This window comes from Barbus barbus (assembly GCF_936440315.1).
Source record: "Barbus barbus genome assembly, chromosome: 35".
Classification (NCBI taxonomy): domain Eukaryota; kingdom Metazoa; phylum Chordata; class Actinopteri; order Cypriniformes; family Cyprinidae; genus Barbus; species Barbus barbus.
The window spans coordinates 22,687,391-22,711,450 of record NC_136763.1 but is presented as its reverse complement, the minus strand read 5'-3'; the positions used below and the strand labels follow the sequence as shown (position 1 = coordinate 22,711,450).

General features: G+C 38.0%; 2 protein-coding genes across 5 annotated transcripts in view; both read right to left on the bottom strand.

Moving 5' to 3' along the window:
- The window catches only part of LOC306855232 (SRSF protein kinase 1-like), a 56,466-nt gene extending 44,653 nt beyond the window's left edge, over nucleotides 1-11,813 (bottom strand). Inside the window, exons 1-2 of one of the 3 annotated variants that reach the window (XM_079393764.1) lie at nucleotides 11,744-11,813; nucleotides 11,047-11,101 (exon numbers count right to left, since the gene is read on the bottom strand). In XM_079393764.1, coding sequence (XP_079249890.1) covers nucleotides 11,047-11,101; nucleotides 11,744-11,756 — 68 coding nt within the window. In that variant the 5' untranslated portion in view covers nucleotides 11,757-11,813. Of the gene's footprint in view, nucleotides 1-5,471; nucleotides 5,668-11,046; nucleotides 11,102-11,743 lie in introns of those variants that run through there. The other 2 variants (XM_079393765.1, XM_079393763.1) reach the window with 2 other exon arrangements.
- Nucleotides 11,814-14,413: 2,600 nt separating this feature from the next.
- The window catches only part of LOC306854866 (mitogen-activated protein kinase 14B), a 36,177-nt gene continuing 26,530 nt past the window's right edge, over nucleotides 14,414-24,060 (bottom strand). The window contains exons 8-12 of one of the 2 annotated variants that reach the window (XM_079393145.1): nucleotides 23,897-23,968; nucleotides 19,361-19,440; nucleotides 17,628-17,706; nucleotides 16,433-16,606; nucleotides 14,414-16,333 (exon numbers count right to left, since the gene is read on the bottom strand). In XM_079393145.1, coding sequence (XP_079249271.1) covers nucleotides 16,266-16,333; nucleotides 16,433-16,606; nucleotides 17,628-17,706; nucleotides 19,361-19,440; nucleotides 23,897-23,968 — 473 coding nt within the window. In that variant the 3' untranslated portion in view covers nucleotides 14,414-16,265. Of the gene's footprint in view, nucleotides 16,334-16,432; nucleotides 16,607-17,627; nucleotides 17,707-19,360; nucleotides 19,441-19,903; nucleotides 19,984-23,896; nucleotides 23,969-24,060 lie in introns of both variants that reach the window. The other variant, XM_079393146.1, reaches the window with a different exon arrangement.

The following is a 24,060-nucleotide window of genomic DNA, read 5'->3' as shown; positions in this document are numbered from 1 at the left end:
GATGATGCAAGCTTTTAGAAGAAAATGGCTTTATGAAAGAAAAAAAATGCCCAAACACAAATTTCCATAATTGATCTGCCTTTAAATTAACAATCAAAGGTAACACTTTAGTATAGGGACCAATTCTCACTATTAACTCGTTGCTTATTAGCATGCCTATTAATAACATATCGCTGTTTATTAGTACTTATAAAGCACATATTCTGCATGAAAATATTCTACATCTACCTTACTATTAATAAGCAGCAAATTAGGAGTTCATTTAGACAAGAGTCGTAGTTAATCGTTTAACCTCTTAAACACAAAATAGGTGTCATTTCAAAGCTGGTCTTTACATTGAATATAAACGCCAACACACACCAAACTGATGTCAAAGAACTAGCAGAAGCAAAAGCCGATGGCCAACCAGCACCTGCATGAGAATAATAACCGTCCACAACAGCAGATGACAGTAGCATGTATTCATCATTGAAAAAAGAGAATGTGAACTAGGAATGCGAATATTGACAGGAAACCGCCCTCAAAATGTCACTAAACACTGGTGTGTCTGCACCTTAATAAGCATTAGAGCTAACAAAACTGGACTGAATTCTGGTGCTTTGTCTTCCCATGGCTTCAGACACTCTCCAGGCATAACTTGCTCTTGGTGTGTCTCACAAATGACACTCTCCTAAAGAGGCCAAAGTATGAGACTGGTGATGTCTGGACAGTTTGTTTTATTGTAGGCCCAGAGCTCTGCCAGAGCATCTAGTTCTAGATCCTGATCTTAGCAGATAGATAGTAGCAGATATGTCAGCTTTTAATTTTATTGCACTAGTTGTCTACTTCTGAACCTTCCTTGCCAACGTTTTTGCATTAGCATCTCCAGTTAACATACAGCCACTTCATGTCAATGCTCAACAGACTGCTTACTGGTCTTCATAAAAGCAGAATTCAATTAATCTCCTGTTTCAGGGATATTTATTGGTGCAGTCAAACAAACACAAGTGGATTTGAAATTAATCTTCCATTTTTGTTCTACAGCACAGCAGTCAGAGACATGTGCAGCACTCAACAAGGCCAACAAACAATTTTTAAAATGTAGTTGCGGCTTTTCAAATGATTTTCTTTACGAGGCCCAACCACACGTTTCATTATGTTCCACTACAAAACAAGCAGCTCAGCATTCACAGTTAATTAACCAACGAATGCCAATTACAATTGAGCACTTAAGTTAACCACTGACCACATACACTGCTCAAAAAAATTAAAGGACCACTTTGAAAACACATCAGATTTCAATGGGGGAAAATTAAGTTATCAACCTAAAGAGGTCTGAATTCAAAGACACCCCATGTATGGTCCACATGTGCTTATATGCATGCCTGACAACATTGGGGCATGCTCCAAATGAGACGACGGATGGTGTCCCGGTGTATTTCCTCCCAGAGCTGGACCAGGGCATCACTGAGCTCCTCTGAGGTGTAACCTGGCGGTGTCGTTTGGACCGAAACATAATGGGCCTCATTTACGAAACGAATGTACAACCGAAAATTGCGTGTAGGCAAGTTTTTGAGTTAGCCTGAACTTGCGTGCAACAGAGAATTTCGGAGAATTGTATAATGACAGCATTTTGCTCATTTAGATTATTTTCCAAAACCGACATGCAAACCTTTTTTTTTTTTTTCTCCTTTCAGGGCTTTAGCTTTATATGCGCAAATAGCAGCATAAACAAAAGACCACGAGGAATCACACATCGTCGTATCACGCACCTGCAGCGCTTCTGTGCATGGAGAAAAGCAGAAAATATAAAGGGAATAAAATAAATAGGGATGCATGAAATATATTTCTCTTAATTAACAGATTAACAAAAGAAAAAAAAAAAAAGTGCGAGAAGTATAATCACTTTCGTTTTTGTGACCCTTAATGCATTTGTTTTCTTTATATCTTTATTTTTTTTCAATTTTACTGATCACATAGGTGCCTCACACACACACACACAACATTTCAGCGTTGCTAACGTGACATTTCAGCCATTAATCAAACTAAATTGCAGTTAACCAAACATAAAACTTACACTGCACAATTTACAAGGTCCACTGTAATATCAGTGTGCAGCGCCGAAACAAACATTTATTGCGCATGTGAAGGATGATGTTTTACGTGGATATAGGAACACAAGAAGTACAAAGCCTTGTTTATATCATAGATAATACTTTAGCAACCAAATGTTACATGACAAAAATGGAAACATTTGGATGTCAAATGAGAGGCTTGTGAGCCCAATGCCGTTTAGTTTCACTTTAATAAATTCATTTTAGCTTGACGTTGTATTCCGTTTATAATGAATGCCACTATATCCTAATTTGTGTTTTACTTAGTTTAATATAAAATTTTATAGCTACTCATTTTTTTCATTCTTGTTCTGTAATACCATTAAATTTAAAGGGTTTGCTGTGAATTAAGGAGAACAAAATCTATATATTGTTTATGTTTATAAATGTTTCGTTGAATTTAATTTATATGTATATTAAATACATTTAAGATACATATAAATTAATGCCATTGTTTTCAATTATAAGGTTAACGGGTGTTTTTGGAGTAAGATCAATTTCGCTTAAAAATTTTGAAAATTCTATGGTATCAATATTTTATATATAACCTGTAAAACCATTCTTATTTTGGGGGGGGGGGTCGTCTCATTGTTGCTCATCTAGTGCACCTGTTGTTAATTTCATTAACACCAAAGCAGCTGAAACTGATTAACAGCCCCCTCTGCTACTTAACTGACCAGATCAATATCCCAGGAGTTTAATTAACTTGATACTATACTCGGATTAAAAAGTGTTCCTTAAATTTTTGAGCAGTGTATTTAAACCTTTGCAAGCCCTAAATGCTCTTCACATTAAGTTTGGGTAAATACATGAGAAAGATAATTTATTATAATGCAACAGCAGCAACTGTCCCAGTCTATGCCACTCTGTAGTAAGCTGAACAAGTAACCAATCAGCTTCAGTAAAGCTTTATTGGACAATAAGAGGGTGTCATATACTAGGACTGCTGGAATTAGCTTTCGGTCTGAGAGCTGCAGTTAACTGAGCATCATTGTGCATGGGCTAGATTAAACCTGCTGTGTTATGCAATCTGTGCCAACCAGAGAGAGAGGGAGGTTATCATAGCATGCATGATGCCAGCACATCAGTCTCTGCTGATTCAGTCAGTGTGCATATTTTACAGTAGCACATACGTTTCCTAACTCTACCACCGTGTCCTAACCAGCTGCAGCAGCGACACAACACATAGATGTGTGCTCGGTTTCCATTTCTGCAGGGTTGCGCCAGGTAGCCCCACCCAAACTGTAAAATTATGCTCTTCATGCATATTGCCCATGCAAAAGTCACTGCCACAAAGCTAGGGTGTAGCATGAGGTTGGTATGAATTAAATGAATGCATTTCATTTTTGAGTGAATTATGACAGAGTTCAATGCTGCTCCTGGAGAGGCACCATCTCTTTGAAATATGGCAAAAAAATTAAATCTACATTTTTTTTTAGAACGTTTGACCGATTCTCGTTTATTTAACTAGTAAACCTAATATCATTCAAGTAACTTTTTCTTTAATAACCCTTTAAAGAAAATTCTATTCCAAGTACACCACACATGAAGTCCTCGACATGATGTAAATCCCAACAAATCACTTGTTAAATGTATTTGCAGAAAAGATGCATGAACTACAACTACATCTTGTACAAACTTGTATATGCATAATAATACAAGGAAAATGCTTTTAAAAAAAATCTCAAAAGTCAAGGTAATTCAAATTCAAAATGACTTAAGGTAGACTAGTAAACTATAAATGTTCTGTAAAAACAATGAACACCATGATGCAAACATGAAATATCAGACATACAGTATTAGCTCTTTACAGTTGTTTTTTTTTTTTTTATTCGATTGTGCTGCTTTTCCATTGTTTTTCTATGTACGCTTGACTGTTGCGCTCGCGTCTCATGCATGAAACTGCATCCTAAAAACATGGCACTCACTCAAGTTCAACTCAACTCCCATCTTGCATTTGTTCCTATTCCACTGCCTCCGTCGCATCTTTGTCAACACAAAAGCGCATTCTGTGTGAATGGCACCTAACGGAATATTCACAGAGTGTGTCACACGTGAGCGGTTATCACTGGCATATTTTCAAAGTGTCTAATTCTAATGTTTAGTAATATTTCTATTCAAAATTGTGATTCCTCTATTTATAAAAAATAAAAATCACACTTGAACCATTTATTCAAGGTCTTCAGGATCACTCGAAAGTTCCAGGCAGGTTTGTTGGTGTAATTTAAAGCTAAAATCTGCAGAAAGGTGGCTCTCCAAAAGCGGTGCAGCCTTTCCAAAAGAGTTCCAGTCACTCCTTCAATTTTTTTATTCCTGTTTAATTGTCTCCTCTTAAATTTTATTGCATAGACCAGTATTAAGAGACTTGTGTTTTAGACACCATATTGCCCATTTTTGCACTATTTCGACAACAAAAATAATTCCAAACACAGCCACAAAGATGAATTTTATTAATACTGATTTACTTTTCTTGGTAACAGCCCAAAATTCTAATTCACCGATTAAATGTGAGAATTTGAAAAGTGGCTTTATAAAAAAGGTCAAAATTCCCATAAAGAGGTAAAAATCTATTTAAACTTATTGGATTAATTTCTATCAGTGTGAACTGACCAACACACAGAATATGAAGAATATCAAACACTTTAGAAGTCAACTGTCCGTGGTAGTCCTTAAGATACCAGCACACAAAATATTGTCTAATTATCAAAATCGATAAAATCCCAGAAAATAGAGATATTATTTTTTGTCAATATCGCACACCCATAATTTCAAGACTTTCAAGAGTTGATCAGTCAAGTAACTCGAAACAGGAACCGCCCTGCTGCTAAACAGGCCAGTGCAGCATCCGCATGGTGCTCAGCTTCCCAAAACAGTGACCTGATTTGGTTTCATGCAGTCCATGCTGAGAGCCACATACTCTGCCATCTGCAGTCCTCCAGACCCCCTGTGCTGCAGTTGTGGAGGATACAGTTTACATAATGAGCATCCTCCCAGCTAGGCAAATCTCAGCTCAGGGGAACTGCAATACCAGCCCTTTAAGTTTTCCAGCACTGCACCAGAACTTGTGCACAGTGACAGATAGGCTGTATACACCTGGGGAGACAACTTCCCAACACAGGGTGCAGATACGAGAGTCCAATCTCACTTTTGCAGGATGCTTAACAGAACCGGGTGGTCAGCAAGTTTCATGCATACATGCATCAGAGAGGTCTACAAGGATCTAACACAGGATCCACTTACTCAGTGCATACACGCATCCCACAATGGCCTGACACTCCCCAAAGAGTCCCAACCCGTACGCATCAGCTGTCTGATTAAAATTGAATCCAGCATCAATAAGTCAGCAGTACCACCTCCGCCATACACACACACACTCACTTGCACCTCAGACCGCTGGCGAGTTTCACCACGGCAGTGTTGAGTGAAACGATCCAGTCCAGGAGCCACATGGCAGAGGAGGACAGCGCGGGGCAGGACGGTATGGTGCGAGCCACAGCTGAACCGCAGATGAGACTTTCTTTCTATCTCCCAGAGTGTGCCTGCCTGCTCTCTGCTCAATGGCCGCCTCAACACTACCGATCCGACACTAGTGAGCTGGAAAACAAGGCAGCGCAGGAGGAGGGGAAGGGCAAGAGAAACAAGAGCAGAGGAGGAGGGTGATAAGTGAGTGAAAACTCGCTCTCTCCTAACACGGTGTGGCGTAAATGCACCGCAGGAGGAGAGGGCACGAAGACAGCCTTTGTAGAGAGGCTCACGGAGAATAGTAATACACCCCGCCTCTCTTCTGCAGAAGGGCCGGGCTGAAGGTTCTGTCACTCATGTCGTATTTCAAGGACACCAGAGGGCATGTTCCCTTCTGTTTGTGCTTCACCTGAGCATTCGGTAGATGAAAGTGTGTGTGAGGGAAAGAGAGAATAAAACGCATCAGGATTGATGGCTGTCGCAAAGCGCTGTTATGTAAACGGCTCTCTTCAGGGCAGATGTGCGGCTGTCCAGCGTTTAAGAGAGGAACACACAAATACACTGTGTAGGTCTTCATAGTTTATCCATCATTTCATCCCAGAAGTTAGGGAGTTGATGATCTCCATTACATTTGGTTCTCTGATCCTTAAGCGTTGGTTTGTTTTAATTTTGTTTTAAGACACAGACGTAGGAAAAATTTGCCAAAAGTAGGGAGAATGGAAACCATATATTTTGACTCAAACCTGCATAACCCACAGATAGTTCAACCTAAACCTAAATTACAGCGATATCGTCAACTTGATTGCACAGATACTATTAAACTGAACTGAGCTGGACGATGGCATCACTGAATCAATGATGACTTTAACTGTTTTGAATTATTACACACTAATTTTCCTATTGAATATACTGTAAAGCTGCTTTGACAGAATCTACTTTGTTTAAAGCACTATATAAATAAAGGGGACTTGACTTAATCATCACTGATCGCCACTGACTGTCACTAGCTGCGTTTCCATTATCATTCAAATTGCGCAAATTAAAACTGTGAATTGAAAATACACCTAATGGAAACACGTCAATTTCACAAAACTCCCATATATATAAAAAAAAAAAAAAAAAAAAAAGAATATTTCGCAAAACTGCAATGGAAACAGGTTTTTTTCCGCATTTACAGGTCACATGGCGTATGTAAAAAGTCATATGATCATTCTTCAATGTACTATAACCTCCAAGAAACACTTCGTGGCCGCTCTCTAGTATAAGGGGCTTTCCCTACCATTAATGCTTAGACAATTTACACTGCACACGTCTGTGGTCACTGACTCAAGTCAATGCTTGTTTATACGAGCCGCGCCATGCATGTTTCTGAAGCGGCTCTCCACACTGCTTCTGTAAAGATACACGCATATGCCTCCTTCAAATAAATATAGTCAAAATCCATTGCCATGACTTATCGCAAGCGGAAAAAATTACGTTTTAGTTGCATAACATTGGTTCATGGAAACGCCGTCATTTCGCAGTACTTTTTCGATATTTATAAAATATCGCAAAAAGTTTTGCACAAATCTGTAATGGAAACGCGCCTACTGTAAAGACAACAACAACAACAAATTCAATATCTTCATTTAGGTTCTTCAGAAGTATGAAGTCATACAAGTTTGGAATGACATGAGGGTGAGTAAACAATGACAATTTTATTTTTGGGTGAATTAACTAGGGCAGCACGATTAATCGAATGCGATTGTCATGCACATCTGGTCAGTAAACCCAGTTCTGTGATTAGTAGTAAATCTCCATCACGTGCTTTCAGATGGAGCAGCATTTACTACACAGAGCCATAGTTCACTGACAAGCTATGCAAAAAAATTGCAGATTAAATAATCGCGCAATTATGAAATCGAAGATATTGTTTGCGATAATGAAAGCTGTTTGCGCAGCTTCTCAGTGAACTACGGCTCTGTGTAGTAAATGCTGCTCCATCTGAAAGCACGTGAAAATAGCACATTTAATAACACATTTTTACTCCAAACTCACTTCATAATAGGGCTGTATATGTAGCAGAAGTAATGCAAAACAAGTACAGAACGTGCATTGTCAACTTTTTTAGTATATAAATTAAAACCAAAGACTTATGCACTCTCTCTGTCTATATTACGAAAACTGGTAAAACAAATTAAAAATATTACAACAGTGAAATTCCTAATAGTAATTCCAAATTGCATTAGCCTTTGCATTAGCTTGAGTAAGTGCATTTATTGTCAGTGATTTCAGATCATCGCACGTGCGCATGGTTGCCAGACTGCTTAAAATAAACAAAACACCAGGCAGAAATTGTATCCATGTAACAGGAAACTCTGAGGGATTTGAACTCTTGATATCTGGCAACCGCACTAATGAAAGCTACCGCACGTCTATTGCACGGTAACACTGAAGGCGACGCAATATTGGATGTTCACAGCGTTCTTTTGGGAAAGTTCTTTTGGTGTTGGTTGAGGAGATTCCCCCTTTCTATGTAAAGCGCTTTGAGTACCCAGAAAAGCGCTATATAAAATGTAACAAACAAATTAAGTATGCTTGAATTTGAAATATTCAATATTCACAATATTTTCTAATTTGACATCGTCGTCATAATTATTGCGATATTATCGCTAATATTCGATATATCGCCTAGCCCTACTTCATAACATCAGTGGAGTGTTTGAATTAAATCCTTCTGTGAGATGATGTGGATTCTTACACACATATTTCATAGTATTTTAAGCAGTGCTAAAGGCTATGTCGATTAGCATTGCATTATTAGATAAGAACTCAGATAAACCATATATTGTCGTAGTCGTGTGTTTATTAGTCACGTTGAATTTTGATTTATCATGCAGCCCTAGAATTAACCTTTTAATCAAAATAAAACACTAAAAGGTCAAATTCTGCATCATCATATACTCATAACGATTAATAGTCATAATGAACAATACTCATATGAAACCATCCAGCACTGATACACAAATTAGCCTTGACTTTGGGCATCAAAACTACATTTACTGTTTGAATTTCAAAATAAAATTGACAGAATTTGAGCGGAGCTTCATATCAGAAGCAACAACACACAAAGCTTATTGCAGTTATTGGATGGTGCGTGGGCTAAAAATACAGTTGTGTTCAAGCATCACCATTAGGGGTGTGAACCTACACTGGTCTCACAGTTCGGTTGGATTACGGTTATCATGTCTTCGGTTTGGTTCAATTCGATACCACGATGCACTGACGATTCACTACATCCTCAATTTTCTATTTTACTTCACATGTATACAATTTTGTCAATAAATACAAGCAGTCCGATTTATGAACTGAACATTTAATTTTACCTGCTGAAAAAAACACGCTTCTTGAATGTATCATTTTTGGCTGAGCTGGGTCCACCGTGGCAGTGACAGGCGTTAAAGGGGGAGTGCAATGCTGTTTCATGCATTCAAAGGTGTTTACACTGTTAAAGAGTTGGATTCTCATGCTAAGCATGGCCACAGTTTCAAAAAACGATTTGGAAATATGACAGAATTTCTGTGCCAAAAATCTCACTTCCGGCTTCGTACAAGTTCCTGAGAGTTTTTTTACGATCGTGGCTCTTGTGATGGTGGAACTCCTTATATGAGCATTTCTCCCGGAAGAGTACGCCCGTGCACACATCAACCAGAGCATCAACGCATTTCATTCGACAGCACTGCACGGGACTCGCTTGGGAAGAATGTCTCTAAAGAAGTGTGTTTTTGGTTGTGAGGGAAAGATAACCTTGTTCAGCTTCCCAAAAGAACCCAGCGTTATGTGAACAGTAGATACAGTTTGTTTTTCCAGAGCAGCAACGGTGTTTCTCAAGTGTGTTTGTTGATGAACGTTTTATAAATGAGGCCCAGTTCGACGCTGGATTTGCACATCGTTTGATACTGTAAGATGGAGCAGTCCCAGCTATACAAGATCATGATTCAGAACTGCAGATGGTAAGTGAAACGGCATCTAACGTCTCTGTTTTGTTGGCGATCGGCGCAAGTGCTCATCACTCTTTAGCTCCACCACTACACGGCGTGCCTCCAGGAGCTCGGCTTTTTCCAGAGATCTTTCTTTTATTAATATGATAAAACTAAAGACTTTTTGAAGATATGAAGGATGCAGTACTACTCTATAGGTACTCAAGATTAACATGAGATTGGGTGAAACTGTGTGTGTTATGTCCCTCTATGTTTCTCAAGTTAGTGGTATTACCACCTGCATATTTTATTTGTGCGTGACAAAATTTACACACAGTGTGTTTCTTCTCCAGGTTGTGCATAAAAGCCGAAATGTGCCTAGATGTCGGCTTTTAAAGTAGTTGGAGCATTTTTAATTACTCGCACTCGCCTCCCTCCGCCATTGTATGCAACCGCGACAAAGCATGTATGCGACAAATAATGTCAGAAACGCGTCGGTACGTTATAATCGGTTATGCATCTGCATCGCGATGCATCGTAGAAACGATTCATTTCGACACCCATAATCACCACAGACTAAAAATAGATCCTTAGGATTTAAGAATTAATATTGATCCATCAGAACAGTTTAAAATAAAGAAATCAGTATTGCCAATCCAGCGTCCACACAGCTGACATGTGATGCATTCGCATTGTGTGTCAAGTAATGATATAGTTAACACATTTGGGAATATTTCTAATAAAATAGAAAACATTTAATAAAACAAGCCTTATGCTGTGTAACAGGCATGACGAGTTTTCTTACACAAACTAATTTATTAACCCCCCGGAGCTGTGTAGAGCACTTTTTACGATGGATGGATGCATGTTTTTGAGCTTCAAAATCTGACCACCATTCACTGCCATTATAAAGCTTGGAAAAGCCAGGACATTTACTATAACTCTGTTGTGTTCGTCTGAAAGAAGAAAGTCACATATACCTACCGTGTTTTGAGGGTGAGTAAATCATGGGGTAATTTTCATTTTTAGGTGAACTATCCCTTTAATGTATGCAACCGTGGGGGGGAAGTCGTGGCCTAATGGTTAGAGAGTCGGACTCGTAATCCAAAGGTTGCGGGTTCGAGTCTCGGTCCGGCAGGGATTGTTGGTGGGGGGAGTGGATGTCCAGCGCTCTCTCCACCCTCAATACCACGACTGAGGTGCCCTTGAGCAAGGCACCGAACCCCCAACTGCTCCCCGGGCGCCGCAGAATAAATGGCTGACCACTGCTCCGGGTGTATGTTCACGGTGTGTGTGTGTTCACGGTGTGTGTGTGTGTGTGTGTTCACTGCTGTGTGTGTGTGTGCACGATGGATGGGTTAAATGCAGAGCACGAATTCCGAGTATGGGTCACTATACTTGGCAGTATGTCACTTCACTTAATAGATGCAGTTTCATAGAGCAGGTTATTATAACCGTTTCTACTATTATAGCACTGTTTCCGAATCACGTTCAGACCTCCTTTCACAACATCTACACTCAAATGTACTCACTTCTTGCTTGGTTTCTTGGTTTTGGTCCTTTTCTTCCTCGCCTGAAGTGCAAGTACTGTCAAAAACACATAAAGAGTTATTTAGGCACAACTAAAACTATTAATCTATAGCCTAATACAGCTAAAATTAATCTCTCTTTTATTGAGACCAGTATTAGGACATTATTTTTATGTCGCCACAAAACCATTATCAAAAACTGGTCATCATAGATTAAGATTATCAACAATAGATAAGAAACAAAAAGACTGAAATATATATTTATAGGCGTTTTTGGCGGCTTTATCAGTTTATGCTGATAGTATTTTGTTGACACAAACAGTGAAAGCAGAATGAAACAAACACATTTATAATAAACATATCATAATTCGTAAAGTGGCACGAAAACAAGAAATTTCAGCTAGCAGAAGCTCACAAATGAATCAAACTGCGATTACAATCAGAGGCAAGCTAAAAAAAAGGCTCATAAATAAGCAACAATTGCTGATAAACAGCGCAATATAAGCAGATATTGCTGTAAAGCCGCAGTATTGTTATATTAGCAGTAGCTAAACACACATGGGCTTTGTCTCTATCCGCACACACTGGGACATCTCTCACAGCGCCTAAGTTTACAACACGGATATGATGCAGACTGGATGCTATGTTTACTTATATCTATATGTACGCTGTTGTGGGGAACTGTAGTTTTGATGCTCACCTTTCCTTTCCATGCTGCACCGGCGGCTAAGTGCTCAGATTCACATGTAACGGTCCGCGCATGCGCACTAAACTTCTCCAATAACAACTGAACTGAGCAGAGCTACAGCGTCACGCCCACATCACGTGCACTTACATGAGTCCAGCACTGAGAAGCTGCCACAAGGTTTTGAGTCAAAAGTCGAGGCTGTTGGGTGAACAAGGGGCCATTCAGACAAGAGCCTGTGTGTAAATATATATATATTTAAGAATTGGTACGAAGCTTGGTAATGGTTTTGGCACTTTGTGAACACACACACAGCTCATTTTCAAGATATCAACCTCAAATTTATCCCTTTGATTTTCTCACAGTTTTAGAGTAAATTATATTTTGCAAGCAAAATATCAATAATAATATTCCGAGTCCTTAGCCTTCTTGAAGAATCGGCTAAAACACATCTCTTTCATCTTTATTTGACCCTATGACTCTAGCACTCTATTCTAATTCTATTCTCAAAAAAAAAAACCCTTTTAGACTGGCTTTTACTAACTACTTGTTTTCTTTAAAAAAAAACTAACACTATCTTCTCTATTCTTTCTGTATTCTGTTTTCTTTTTATACAATTAACAAAAAGCAAGAAAAAAGTCCTCTAACACTAGCTTGCTCTATTCTTTTTCTATTCTGTCTGTTTTCTATTTCTATAAAAGCCTTGCTACATGTACTGTTAGGCTAACCGAGAATAGTCATAGCACTTGATTGATTTAGATTTGTTCTGCTAAATGACTAAATGTCAAATATTTTAATATCAAATTTAAAAATTGCATTTTGTGCATTTTTATAATAAACTTACAACTTTTTTTTTTTTTTTTACTTAATCAATTATCTGCTTAATATATTGATTATCTTGCAAGTATATTGAAAAAAAAAACTGAAACTGCTCCAAAGCATTCAAGATTTCCAACAGTTTAGGTTGGATATTTCATTGTCAGGTCTATGTAGTCAACAAGTAATATATGGATCATATCTATTCCATAAATACAATCTGCTACCACAAATCACCTAAAAAATAGAAATGCATTATAGAACTAAAATATAATGCATTAATTTCAATGAAAAAAGGTCAGTTTTGAACAAGTAGCACCAGATGGTTAAATAATGTTTAACAGTATTTCATAATTCAGACATTTTTCTCAAATCATTGTCAATCAGTGCATTTTCCTATTATAAGAACTTACAGAATGCAATCCCAGCATGCTCTGCTATTGGGGCATGTTGTCACAAACTGTCAAAACATGTTCAAGTTAATTGTAGCCTTTTTTCGTATGTTCCTCTGCATACATTTTTTTTTCAGGTCTATCACCTTATTTTACTCCATTTATGAGTTTACTGAGCTTTTGGTGTCACCAGAGGTGATTTCATAAATGATGATTCATATAATATTAAGAGTTACGGTGTGGTTTGGGTAATCTGCAATAGCCCACATATAAATTATGTAGCACACTATTTCACACTTCAGACATTTTGAGTGTATATTATGAGAAATTACCACTTGGTGGCAGTGTCTTTCAAAACATTTGTGTGCACTGAGAGATGGTCCTCACTGCAGAACACAAGTTCCAGGTGGTGTGGTTGGATCTAGATACAACTCCTCTCACCTTACATTCACCTAAACCTACCCATCTCCACCCACTGATCCCTAAACCCACCCGTCCACACCCCTAAACCTAAGTTTAGGGATCAGGGGGTGGAGATGGGTAGGTTTAGGGGTGGGTTTAGGGATCAGGGGGTGGAAATGGGTAGGTTTGTCCACCCCCTGATCCCTAAACCCACCCGTCCCCACCCCTAAACATACGCATGTCCACCCCCTGATCCCTAAACCCACCCGTCCCCACCCCTAAACATACGCATGTCCACCCCCTGATCCCTACACCCACCCGTCCCCACCCCTAAACATACGCATGTCCACCCCCTGATCCCTAAACCCACCCGTCCCCACCCCTAAACCTACCCATCTCCACCCCCTGATCCCTACACCCACCCCTAAGCCTACCCATCTCCACCCCTGATCCCTAAACCCACCGTCCCCACCCCTAAACCTACCCATCTTCACCCCCTGATCCCTACACCCACCCGTCCCCACCCCTAAACCTACCCATGTCCACCCCCTGATCCCTAAACCCACCCGTCCCCACCCCTAAACCTAACAATCTCCACCCCGATCCCTAAACCCACCCCTAAGCCTACCCATCTCCACCCCTGATCCCTAAACCCACCCATCTCCACCTCCTGATCCCTAAACCCACCCATCTCCACCCCCTGATCCCTAAACCCACCCATCCCCACCCCTAAACCTACCCATCTCCACCCCCTTATCCCTATACCCACCCATCCCCACCCCTAAACCTACCCATCTCCACCCCCTTATCCCTATACCCACCCATCCCCACCCCTAAACCTACCCATCTCCACCCCCTAGATGTAGACCCAACCCTGCCCCCTGGATCTTTGTTCTGCAGTGAGGGGTTACTGCAAAAGAAATACCATAGATTGAATGTTGTGGAAAAATAATCGCCCTTATTCCTGTATAGCAGTGGTTGTTCACAGACCACATAACTTGAAAAACAAAACCGTTATATGCACAAAAAGGACATACAATCTATTTTCCATAAAAACGGATTCCATGCGACAAAATGAAGTATAAACCACGTTTAATGGATTTTGCTTGATGCACCACTGATTGACACATTTAGTGATTTTCCACTCGTCAGAAAACTGTAAATGTGCATACAAACAACCCAGCACACCCCTCACATATAACACATGCTGAATAAAATTAAGTGATAATATACAGTGAAAAAGAAAACACTTTAAAAATCATTTTAAACAACTGATACAATAAGTTAGATTGTGAAAACACATTCCTGATGAGACCATCTTCTAGTCTGGGCTATAATTAAGATCCTCGTGCTCAAGAGAAAAGCAGAATATTGGCTCAGGTTCTTTCACTTTTGCAAAACATGGACTTCCTGGCTGAACGTCTTTCCCAGGGCAAGCAAAAATAAAGGGGAACTATTTTATTGTGGACCATAATGCAACTGTCTCGCTCGTGGAGTTGTTCTGTTGTCATGAACTTACTGTTAAAACCAGATCCCAATTTTAAACCAATTTCTTTCAATTTACATAAATAATACATTAATGAGGGGAGAAACTATGCTCTAGTGTAGCTAAAGTAGCTCAGTTGCCCTTTAAACATGGAGTGAAGACAACAGCGAGCGTTAATCATACAAAAAACCAGTCAAAAACATGTCCAAATCGCATTTCACCACAGTGTCAAAAATAAAACTCAAATATTTTGACAAAGGAAGCATATCTTTAGACAATATTTTTGAGTCTCATTACTGTAATACAGTATTTTGTTAATCAGATCTATACGAATTAAAACCCGTACAACAAATACTATCATGATGAATTTACAATTTAAATTACACCACCTTTTTGTCACCACATTACAGCAATGAGAATTATTTTTGTTGTTTTTTTGCATTATGGTAATAAGCATTGCGTGAACAAATCATTAATATATAAATAATAATATAAAAACAATTCGAGATTCTCAAATCATATAAAACATAATTATTGACTTTATGCAAAATATTTTTCTCTATATTTAAAATATATTTTATCTGATTTTGTAGTTCTTTATGATCTGGCCATGTTCTGAAGAGGTTTTCGTGAGATTCGCCCATAATATTTGATATGTAAAAAAAGTTTTTTTCTAAATATTTCCCATAACATTTTCAGAACAAGCATATCAGCATTCATTCATGTAAACAGCATTACTGTTTGTGTCATCTATTACTGTCCGAGACAGAGATGCAGTTGGCAGAAGAACACTGCGTCGATATATACTCTTCTGTTTACATTCTACACAGAGCACTAAATAATAATTACATTCTCTTATAGGATTCACTCTTTAGCTCGTTCATGTGCTATTTATAATGCAGACCACATTCTGTGATGTGTGCTTTGCTTCAAATACTAAAGAAAACTGTTGGTGTGCATTATTATCATTTATGTACAGCAGTGCCATTTTATTTACAAATCTAAAACTTAGTATTCTGAGTACTTGAGTTTTTCTGGCCTCTATTTTTTGTGTAGGCTACAAGCGGAGTCTTCTCTTAATTTTTGTTCTGAAGATGAACGGCGGTCTTATGGGTTTGGAATGACACGAGGGTGAGTAATTAATGACAGGATTTTAATTGAAAATGCAATTTTAAAAGTGTTTCTAATCGTGCATGAGTGACCAAACGGTTGCTGGTAGCCACTGACTTAAATATAGTATGGAAAAACACACACAGGACACAAAACCTTACATTCTCTGTGTCCTTTTTTAAAAGTTTGCATGTTTTTTTCCCTTATTTGACAGTGCGTGTATGAAGGCATGGATGCAGTCTCAGAACACGGGGAAGCCAGCACTTGATGATGGCAGGCACTTGAATGTCATTTTCCTGTTTGGATGAAGATCCTGTAGATGGAGCAGCTTTCATGACTCCATCTCATCTCCGTCAAACATGGGATGCTCGAAGCTGATTACCTCTTCATACGTGAGCCCTGCGGGGACACACTTGACTGTTAAAAGCGCTGACAACAATGCTGCATCGCAGAGATGTCGGTCAATAAAATTGTGAGATCTAAACAGTGTAGGCTTACGTTTCCACTCTTCGATGTCCAGATCGCGGCTCTCGAAGCTCTGGTCGTAGGGCTCTGCCTCGGGCTCGTCATCTGGGTCGTGGTACTGGGCGAAGTACTGGTGCGCGAGAGCCTGTGACGCAGTAATCCGTTTATCTGTGTCCAGAACCAGCATCTTCTCCAGCAGGTCCACAGCTAAAACAGAGAACGCAGGACAGGGCCTCAAAAAGCTATATTCACGGCTAAATATGTTCATATATAAAAGAACAATTTATACTGTAAATATTGTGACTTTATGAAAACATGTTTTTGTAAAACTATAAAAAAAAAAAAAAAAAAAAATTTTTTTTTTTTTTTTAGAGCTTATATACTGTCACTGTACCAAAAACTAATAACATTTTTTTTTTTAGTACACTTCGATCTTTTTACTAATGCCTTATACTAAAAAAAATTCAGCATTTATTTGACCAAAAATACTGTAAAAACAGTCATATTTTTTTAAATATTATTATAATTTAAAGTAACAGTTTTCTATTTGAATACGTTTTTAAAAATAATTTATTCCTGTGATGCGAAGCTTAATTTTCAGCATCATTACTCCAGTCTTCAGTGTCACATCATCCTTCAGAAATCATTCCAATATGCTGATATGAAAAAAATAATTTATCATCATCATCATCGCATAATATTTTCATGAAAACCATGTTTTTTTTTTCTTTTCAGGATTCTCTGAAGAATAGAAAGTTGCTGAATTATAAAAACATCATTTTAAACAGAAATCCTTTGTAACTATGAACACATTTACTGTCACTTTTGATCAATTCAATGCATCACTGCTGAAACTAAAAGTATTAATTATTATTTTTTTATATCTTATTGACCCCAAATGGTAGTATGTATGTATGTATTATTTAAAAAAAACATTTCCTTTATTTTTATATTTAATTTAAAACTTTAAAATAGAAATCAGACTTGTTATTTCTAGTAGTTCTAAACTAAGGCCATCAAAAATGATATAATTGTTATTAACATCATGATTTCTGACTAGAAATAATTCATTACATTAAACATAATAAATCCCTTAAGTTAACATGTTAACTTTGACAGACTTCGGCTGATGAGGTTAATCACATTACCGCTCAGCTCTTATGTTACTGGAACCGTGGGCCGGTTCTGAAAGAGCTCTAGGTGATGTGGGAAAAGCCAGAATTGTTACCCATTGGGTTTGCACCAATAAACACATCTGCGAAGTTCCTCTTGGGCATATAAGCAAGGGAATTGATGTAGTTCCTGGCCTGTTGATTTAAAAAAAAACAACACATTAAAGGATCACATAATTATTAAAGAGTCAAAATAAGGACAAAGTAAAGCAAACAAAGACGGCTAAGAAAAAAGCATGACAATATAGAGTGCTGCAAGGATGACATATTTCCGTAGGCCAAAACATGTGAAAATAAATCAGCATGTTAGCACTTATGGTTCTATCGTCCTGAAGCCAATGTTTTTTTTTAATGGGCTTCTGTATAAATGCCTGAAATATGCTTGAAATAATATATAATTGATACAAGCTCAAGATATTTTCAGGTTTATTCTTCAACATAAAATCCATGTGAATTTTATTAAATGCATCTAGTCAACTTTCACAGCCTTGTTGTTTTAACTAAAACTTTCAAACCAAATGTTTTTTTTTTTAAATAAAAGACTGAAAGTGTTTAATGGCGGTGATGTTAAAGTCATGCAATTGTGGGGAAGTTTATTTAGATTTTTACTTCTATCAATTGTATTTAAGCTTCGAAATTCATGAAAGTTGTGTTCATTTGTGAAGATTATGAACAAAACATGTAACAATAATAAACTATTGTTGGTCACAAAGCTTATTTTCAGCAATAATCCAAAAGTCAATGGAAAAATCCTATTGGGTTTTTGTCGAGGGAACCAGTGTGATTGGCCTACAAAAATGTTATCGCTGCAGCGCTCTATTGACATTAAGAATTATCTTAGCCTCATTATTTTGTGCAAAATTAATCCATATGTGACCGTGGACCACAAAACCTGTCTTAAGGGTCAATTTTTCGAAATTGAGATTTATACAAAATATGAAAGCTGAATAAATAATCTTTCCATTGATGTATGGTTTGTTATGATAGGACAATATTTGGCCGAGATACAACTATTTGAAAATCTGGAATCTGAGGGAGCAAAAAAAATAAAAAATAAAAAAATAATAATAATTTAGAAAATTGCCTTTAAAGTTGTCCAAATTAAGTTCTTAGCAATGCATATTACTAATCAGAAATTAAGTTTTAATACACGGTATAAAAGAAAAAAAATAATTAAAAATAATTTTGACCCATACAGTGTATTGTTGGCTATTGCTACAAATATACCCGTGCTACTTATAACTGCTTTTGTGCTCCAGGGTCACATATTTAAAATATATAAATGCCATTGATATTTTATATCTAACGCAATGCTCGTCACACTGTGGTTAAAATGTGCAAATGTGTTTTTTGGGCCAATTTCTGTTCCTCCTAAACATATTTTTTCTGGAATGTTAATCTTGATCAATCTCATTCAGTTTTCCAGTGGACCTCAAACAATACGCACCAGTGCTACTGCATGTTAAACAAACACTGTGGCTTTTCTTTACAGCACGGAACATTCACCGTTGTATGTTAAGAGTTTAAGCAGTCTGAACTCACTGCATGCCTGTGTTTTAAACAAGTGGCGGTGTTGGTCTATAAGCTCAGCCTTGCAGTAAACCCTAGAACTGCAGTGGGTGGAAATTAGGTCAGACTGTTGCAAACGAAAAGCAGGCAGAAATTGGAAAAGAGGGAGGTTGGGAAAAATCAAAAACGACCCATGCAAACAGAAAAGAGTCACATGGGGAAACATCATCACTCGTTCCAGAGCGGCCCAGGTCTGGAGGATTTTCTGCGACATTCTCACCTCGTGGCTCGGCATCCTGCTTATTAGAGAGGCCGGCGGGGTTCCCGTCAGTCGCATTATCTGCTGAAGCTGGTTTATATCTTGGGGAACCCAGGTCAAGGGGTGTACCATAAAATACACTCAAATATGAGTGGGAAAAACAGGAAAACAATGCGACCATCGGTTTGCTTTACGCCGAGAATGGGAAAAACAGGACAGGAAGAAGAGGAGGAGCAACACATATGCACTCTGTTTCACATGGGATGCATGGGTCTTCTCTAACAATCTAGTGTTGATGAAGACACAGGAAGTGGAGGATGCAGAAGAGTGAGCATTGAGAAAGCCACATACACTCGTAAGCATGGGCTGATTTTGCAAAATCATCTGCCAGCTATCTGACTACTACTGCCTATTTTAAGATGATTGCATAACTAGTAGTTCATGCAAGTGAATAAGGAAGGGGAAAAACTGATGCGACATGAGTGACTGAAACAAGCAAAATGGATCGCCAGGCCGTCATTGCGACACAGAGGGAGTCAAACTCAGGCAGAACAGAAAACTCACAGAATCTGAAGAGATTTTCATCAAGAGCTCTGGCTCTGGGGTTCCGACGAGCATCAAGATAAGCTTCAACTGATCAATATCTTTAAGAGCAAAATAAAGGAAAATGCAGGGAATGGGGTGACAATGAAAGCAGGGACTGGGGAAAAGGAAAACAAAATTATTTGAACAAAAGAATAAAACAGCACAGGAAAATGGGATAAAGGAAGAAATAAAACTGAGCCATGATTGGTTTAAAGCCAACATGCACTCTGCAAAAACCAATGTATGGAGCTCACAACACTTCTCAGGTTGCTCTATTGTTTAGTGAGTTGGCAGAGCAGATGTAAGCTGGCAAACTTACCTGACTGACGTACACCTGCAGAAGACAAAATCTGACTTAATGCAACAGCGTGTCAGGCAGATGTGTTTTGTACAACTGTACATGACACTGACCACATTTACAGAATAAGGTTCGTATTTGGGTTAAACTATTATTCTGAGAAAGATGTTTACATGTCTCAGCGCTCTCCCTCTCTCTCTCTATATATGATTCAGCAAGGATGCATTCATTTGATAAAGTGGCAATAGAGGCATTTATAGGCCCGGTTCACAGACAGGGCTTAGACTAAACCAGGATTAGGCCATAGTTAAATTAGTACATTTAAGTATTTTTTTTTATAAATGTGCCTTAGAAAAAAACATTATTGGTGTTCATCTTGAGACAAAAAGGCACTGCTATATTTTAAGATCAATCAGTGCAAGTTTCTCTCAGTTGAAACAGCCAAGACTTACATTTTAGTCTGAGACTAGGCTTAAAGCCTTGTCTGTGAAACTGGGGGATAATGTTATAAAAGATTTCTATTTCAAGTAAACGAAAAATATACACAATATTAAGCAGCACAACTTTTTTCATAATAAATTTTTTGCAAATCAGCATTTTAGACTGGAGTAATGATGCTGAAAATTCAGCTTTGCATCATTGTGGTTACTGTATTTTTGATCAAATAAATGCAGCCTTGGTGAGCATTAGAGACATCTTTCAAAAAACCAACAAAAAAAAAAAATTGTACATACAAATCTTAGAACGGCAGTGTCTACATATTCAAGTTTATTCCTATCTCCAAAAGTGTATTTCATCAATTCATTTTTCAGAACCCTACAGTAATATCACCAACAATGACCTTTCATCGAGATATAACACATCAAAGTGACATATATGTTCAGTAATGGGGGATATTCTGAAATTAAAAATGTTTACATGATCCAAAATTGATGAATTCATGCAGATTTCAAGAAAACAAAATACTGGCATTTTCGCATACATTACATTATCAAAACATGTCCGCTAGCATAATCAGAATAAGAACAAATTCTGATTTATATAGGAATATTCTTATAGGAATACACTTGTTTAACAAGTGAATGTGACGGGCAGGTGTGAGCTGCAGCAAAGTGGCCTAGCTCTACGCTCGTGCAGATCCACACTGACTTTGGTTCAAATCTGGCAAAGGCGGATGTTAGTAGAAATCACAAACAATCAATCAAAAAAGATGTGCCAAAAGTTGACTAAAAAGTGTTTGCAAGCATGCACATGACAGATCGGGATAGTTCATTCATGCAGCCAGAAACATGCTTAAATGCAGCAAGTCAACATTCAGCCATGCAAGATTTAGAGCATCAAAGTATACTGTATGCTTTCAAATCTTTTTTTGTGGATTTAAAGGCATAGTGTAGCCAAAAATTATCATTTACACACTCTCATGCTGTTCCAAACTTGTATTAATTTCATGCAACACAAAAGGAGATATTTTGCAGAACGTATAAGCTGCTAATTTCTTTACAATGAAAGTCAATGGGGACAAGGGCTGTCAGGCTCCAAAAAGGACAACCAAAAAAAAAAAAAAAAGTCCATATGATTTGCCATATCCCAAATCATATGATGGCTTGTGTGAGAAACAGAGTGAAGTTTAAATTGTTATTTGCTGAAAAGCTTACCCTCAGTTGTACTAATTCTATTGTGGAAACGCACTGTGCATTTGTGAATGTGCCACCAATAACTCAAACTCAAATCAGGTTTTAACCTCTGATCTATAGCTGGATTGCTCAAGACATCGTAAAAAGTGTAGCCACTGCGCCGCCATATTGGAATTTCCTAGTATTTCCAAACATTCTATTGAGTTAACGGGAAATTGTATATTTTTAATGAGAAAACCACCTAAAGAGTCAGCGTTTTTATTAGCGCGATATCGGTTTTTTGGGGCCGATGCCGATATTAGGGAGTAAAAAAAAAATCGGCCGATATTCTTTATGCGTATATTACAGTACAGTACCAGTCAAAAATTTGGGTTTTTGGGCGGGTTTATGCAGGAAGCACAGCTTTTCCAAATGTAAACATCTAAAATTAATAAATAATAATAATAATGAATAATATTTTTTTCACAATTTCAAATCAAAAATGAACACGCAGAACACGAGTATTTGTATTTAAATAGTATTTTTGCAGTTTAACATTCACAGACACTATAGGCCTATTGCGATTTGATTTAAGTGTACCGACCTGTTTTTATTTATTCATTACAAATATGACGGATTTTGTGAAATTCCAAGTTATACAGTAAATTAAATTTTTTTATGTCTGGATTCCGTGCTTCCGTCTGCGTTTTCTGTGGTTCAACCGTAATTTTACGAAGCTACGAGAATACTTTTTGTTTGCAAAGAAAACAAAAATAACGACTCGTCAACAATTCGTCTCCTCTGCGTCACCCTATAGTATCACATACGTAAACAAAGTATACTGTTCTGTGTCAGCAGCACCGTACGTTAAACAGCGTATCTGTGTACGGATGCGGAGGAGACAAATTGAATAAAGTCGTTATTTTTGTTTTCTTTGCAAACAAAAAGTATTCTCGTAGCTTCGTAAAATTACGGTTGAACCACTGATGTCACATGGACTATTTTAACGTTTCTGAGCCTTGATCGTGTAAATTTCATCAAAAATATCTTAATTTGTCTTTTGAAGATGAACGAAAGTCTTGCAGATTTGGAACCTGGTGAGTAATTAATGACAGAATGTTCATTTTTGGGTGAACTATACCTTTAAGGTCAAGATTATATCCCTGTCAGTCAATGATACCCTCTGCTGTTAGGGAATAGTAATATGGCCATTTGAACACTTCCACTGCCTGCAGGCAGTTTAGAGTCGGCAACACTTTATTTTAAGGTGTCCTTGTTACACGTTACGTGTACTTACTATTATAATAATAAATTATGCATAATTACATGCAAGTAACCCTAAACCTCATCCTAACACTAATCATATAGTAAATACATGTAGTTCATTAATATTACTCAGTAACAAGAACACCTTAAAATAAAGTGTAACCATCCAGTCATTATATAGATCAATGGTTTTCAAAAGTTATATTCACTCTTGCAATTTTACACATCTAAACCAAAGTTGGAGACAAACGCACATAAAAAGACAAATACACACAGAAAGCAGATAATCTGCATGTCTTGGCAATCAAACAACTACTTTATCCTAATCTAATTTTTCACAGGCTTCCTTGAAATGCAGATCACACTTCCTCTCTCGAAAGGCCAGGACCCGGTTTAATGTGTTCTGAATGTATGAGCATGCTGTATTTTTCACAGGGGGTTTGATTCGACGACCTCGCTCACTAGAACAGAAGCAGCAAATCATTAAGATTCCAAGAGCGGCGCATGCTGCGCTTTGTCCTTTAAGATTGAGCAAAGTTCATGTTTTTTGTCAACAGGACCATCAGGCAGTGTGACTCACTGGGAAGCAGCGGGAACGACTCTAGCTGACTCATTCCTCTCTGGATCGCTGCCTCTCTATGAATTAGCTCCGGCGGACACGCGTAGGTGTCTTTCACACACTTGCAGAGAGGGAGGGAGGGATCGGGCAATGCATGCCAAAAAATGTCACACAACTAAAGGGTATTTCCAGAAAGAGAGATGTGGGGCAGGGGTTGAATGAAGGGGAAAGGATACGATCAGTGCCAGGAAACAGGGTCCGTCCTGTGAGGAGCTCAGCCATTATGCAGCCCACCGACCAGATGTCCACTACAACACAAAACAAAAACCCTCTTTTCATTCGCTGAAACAAAACATATTCTGCAAAAAACTAAATTATATTACATTTCTTAAAGGGATAG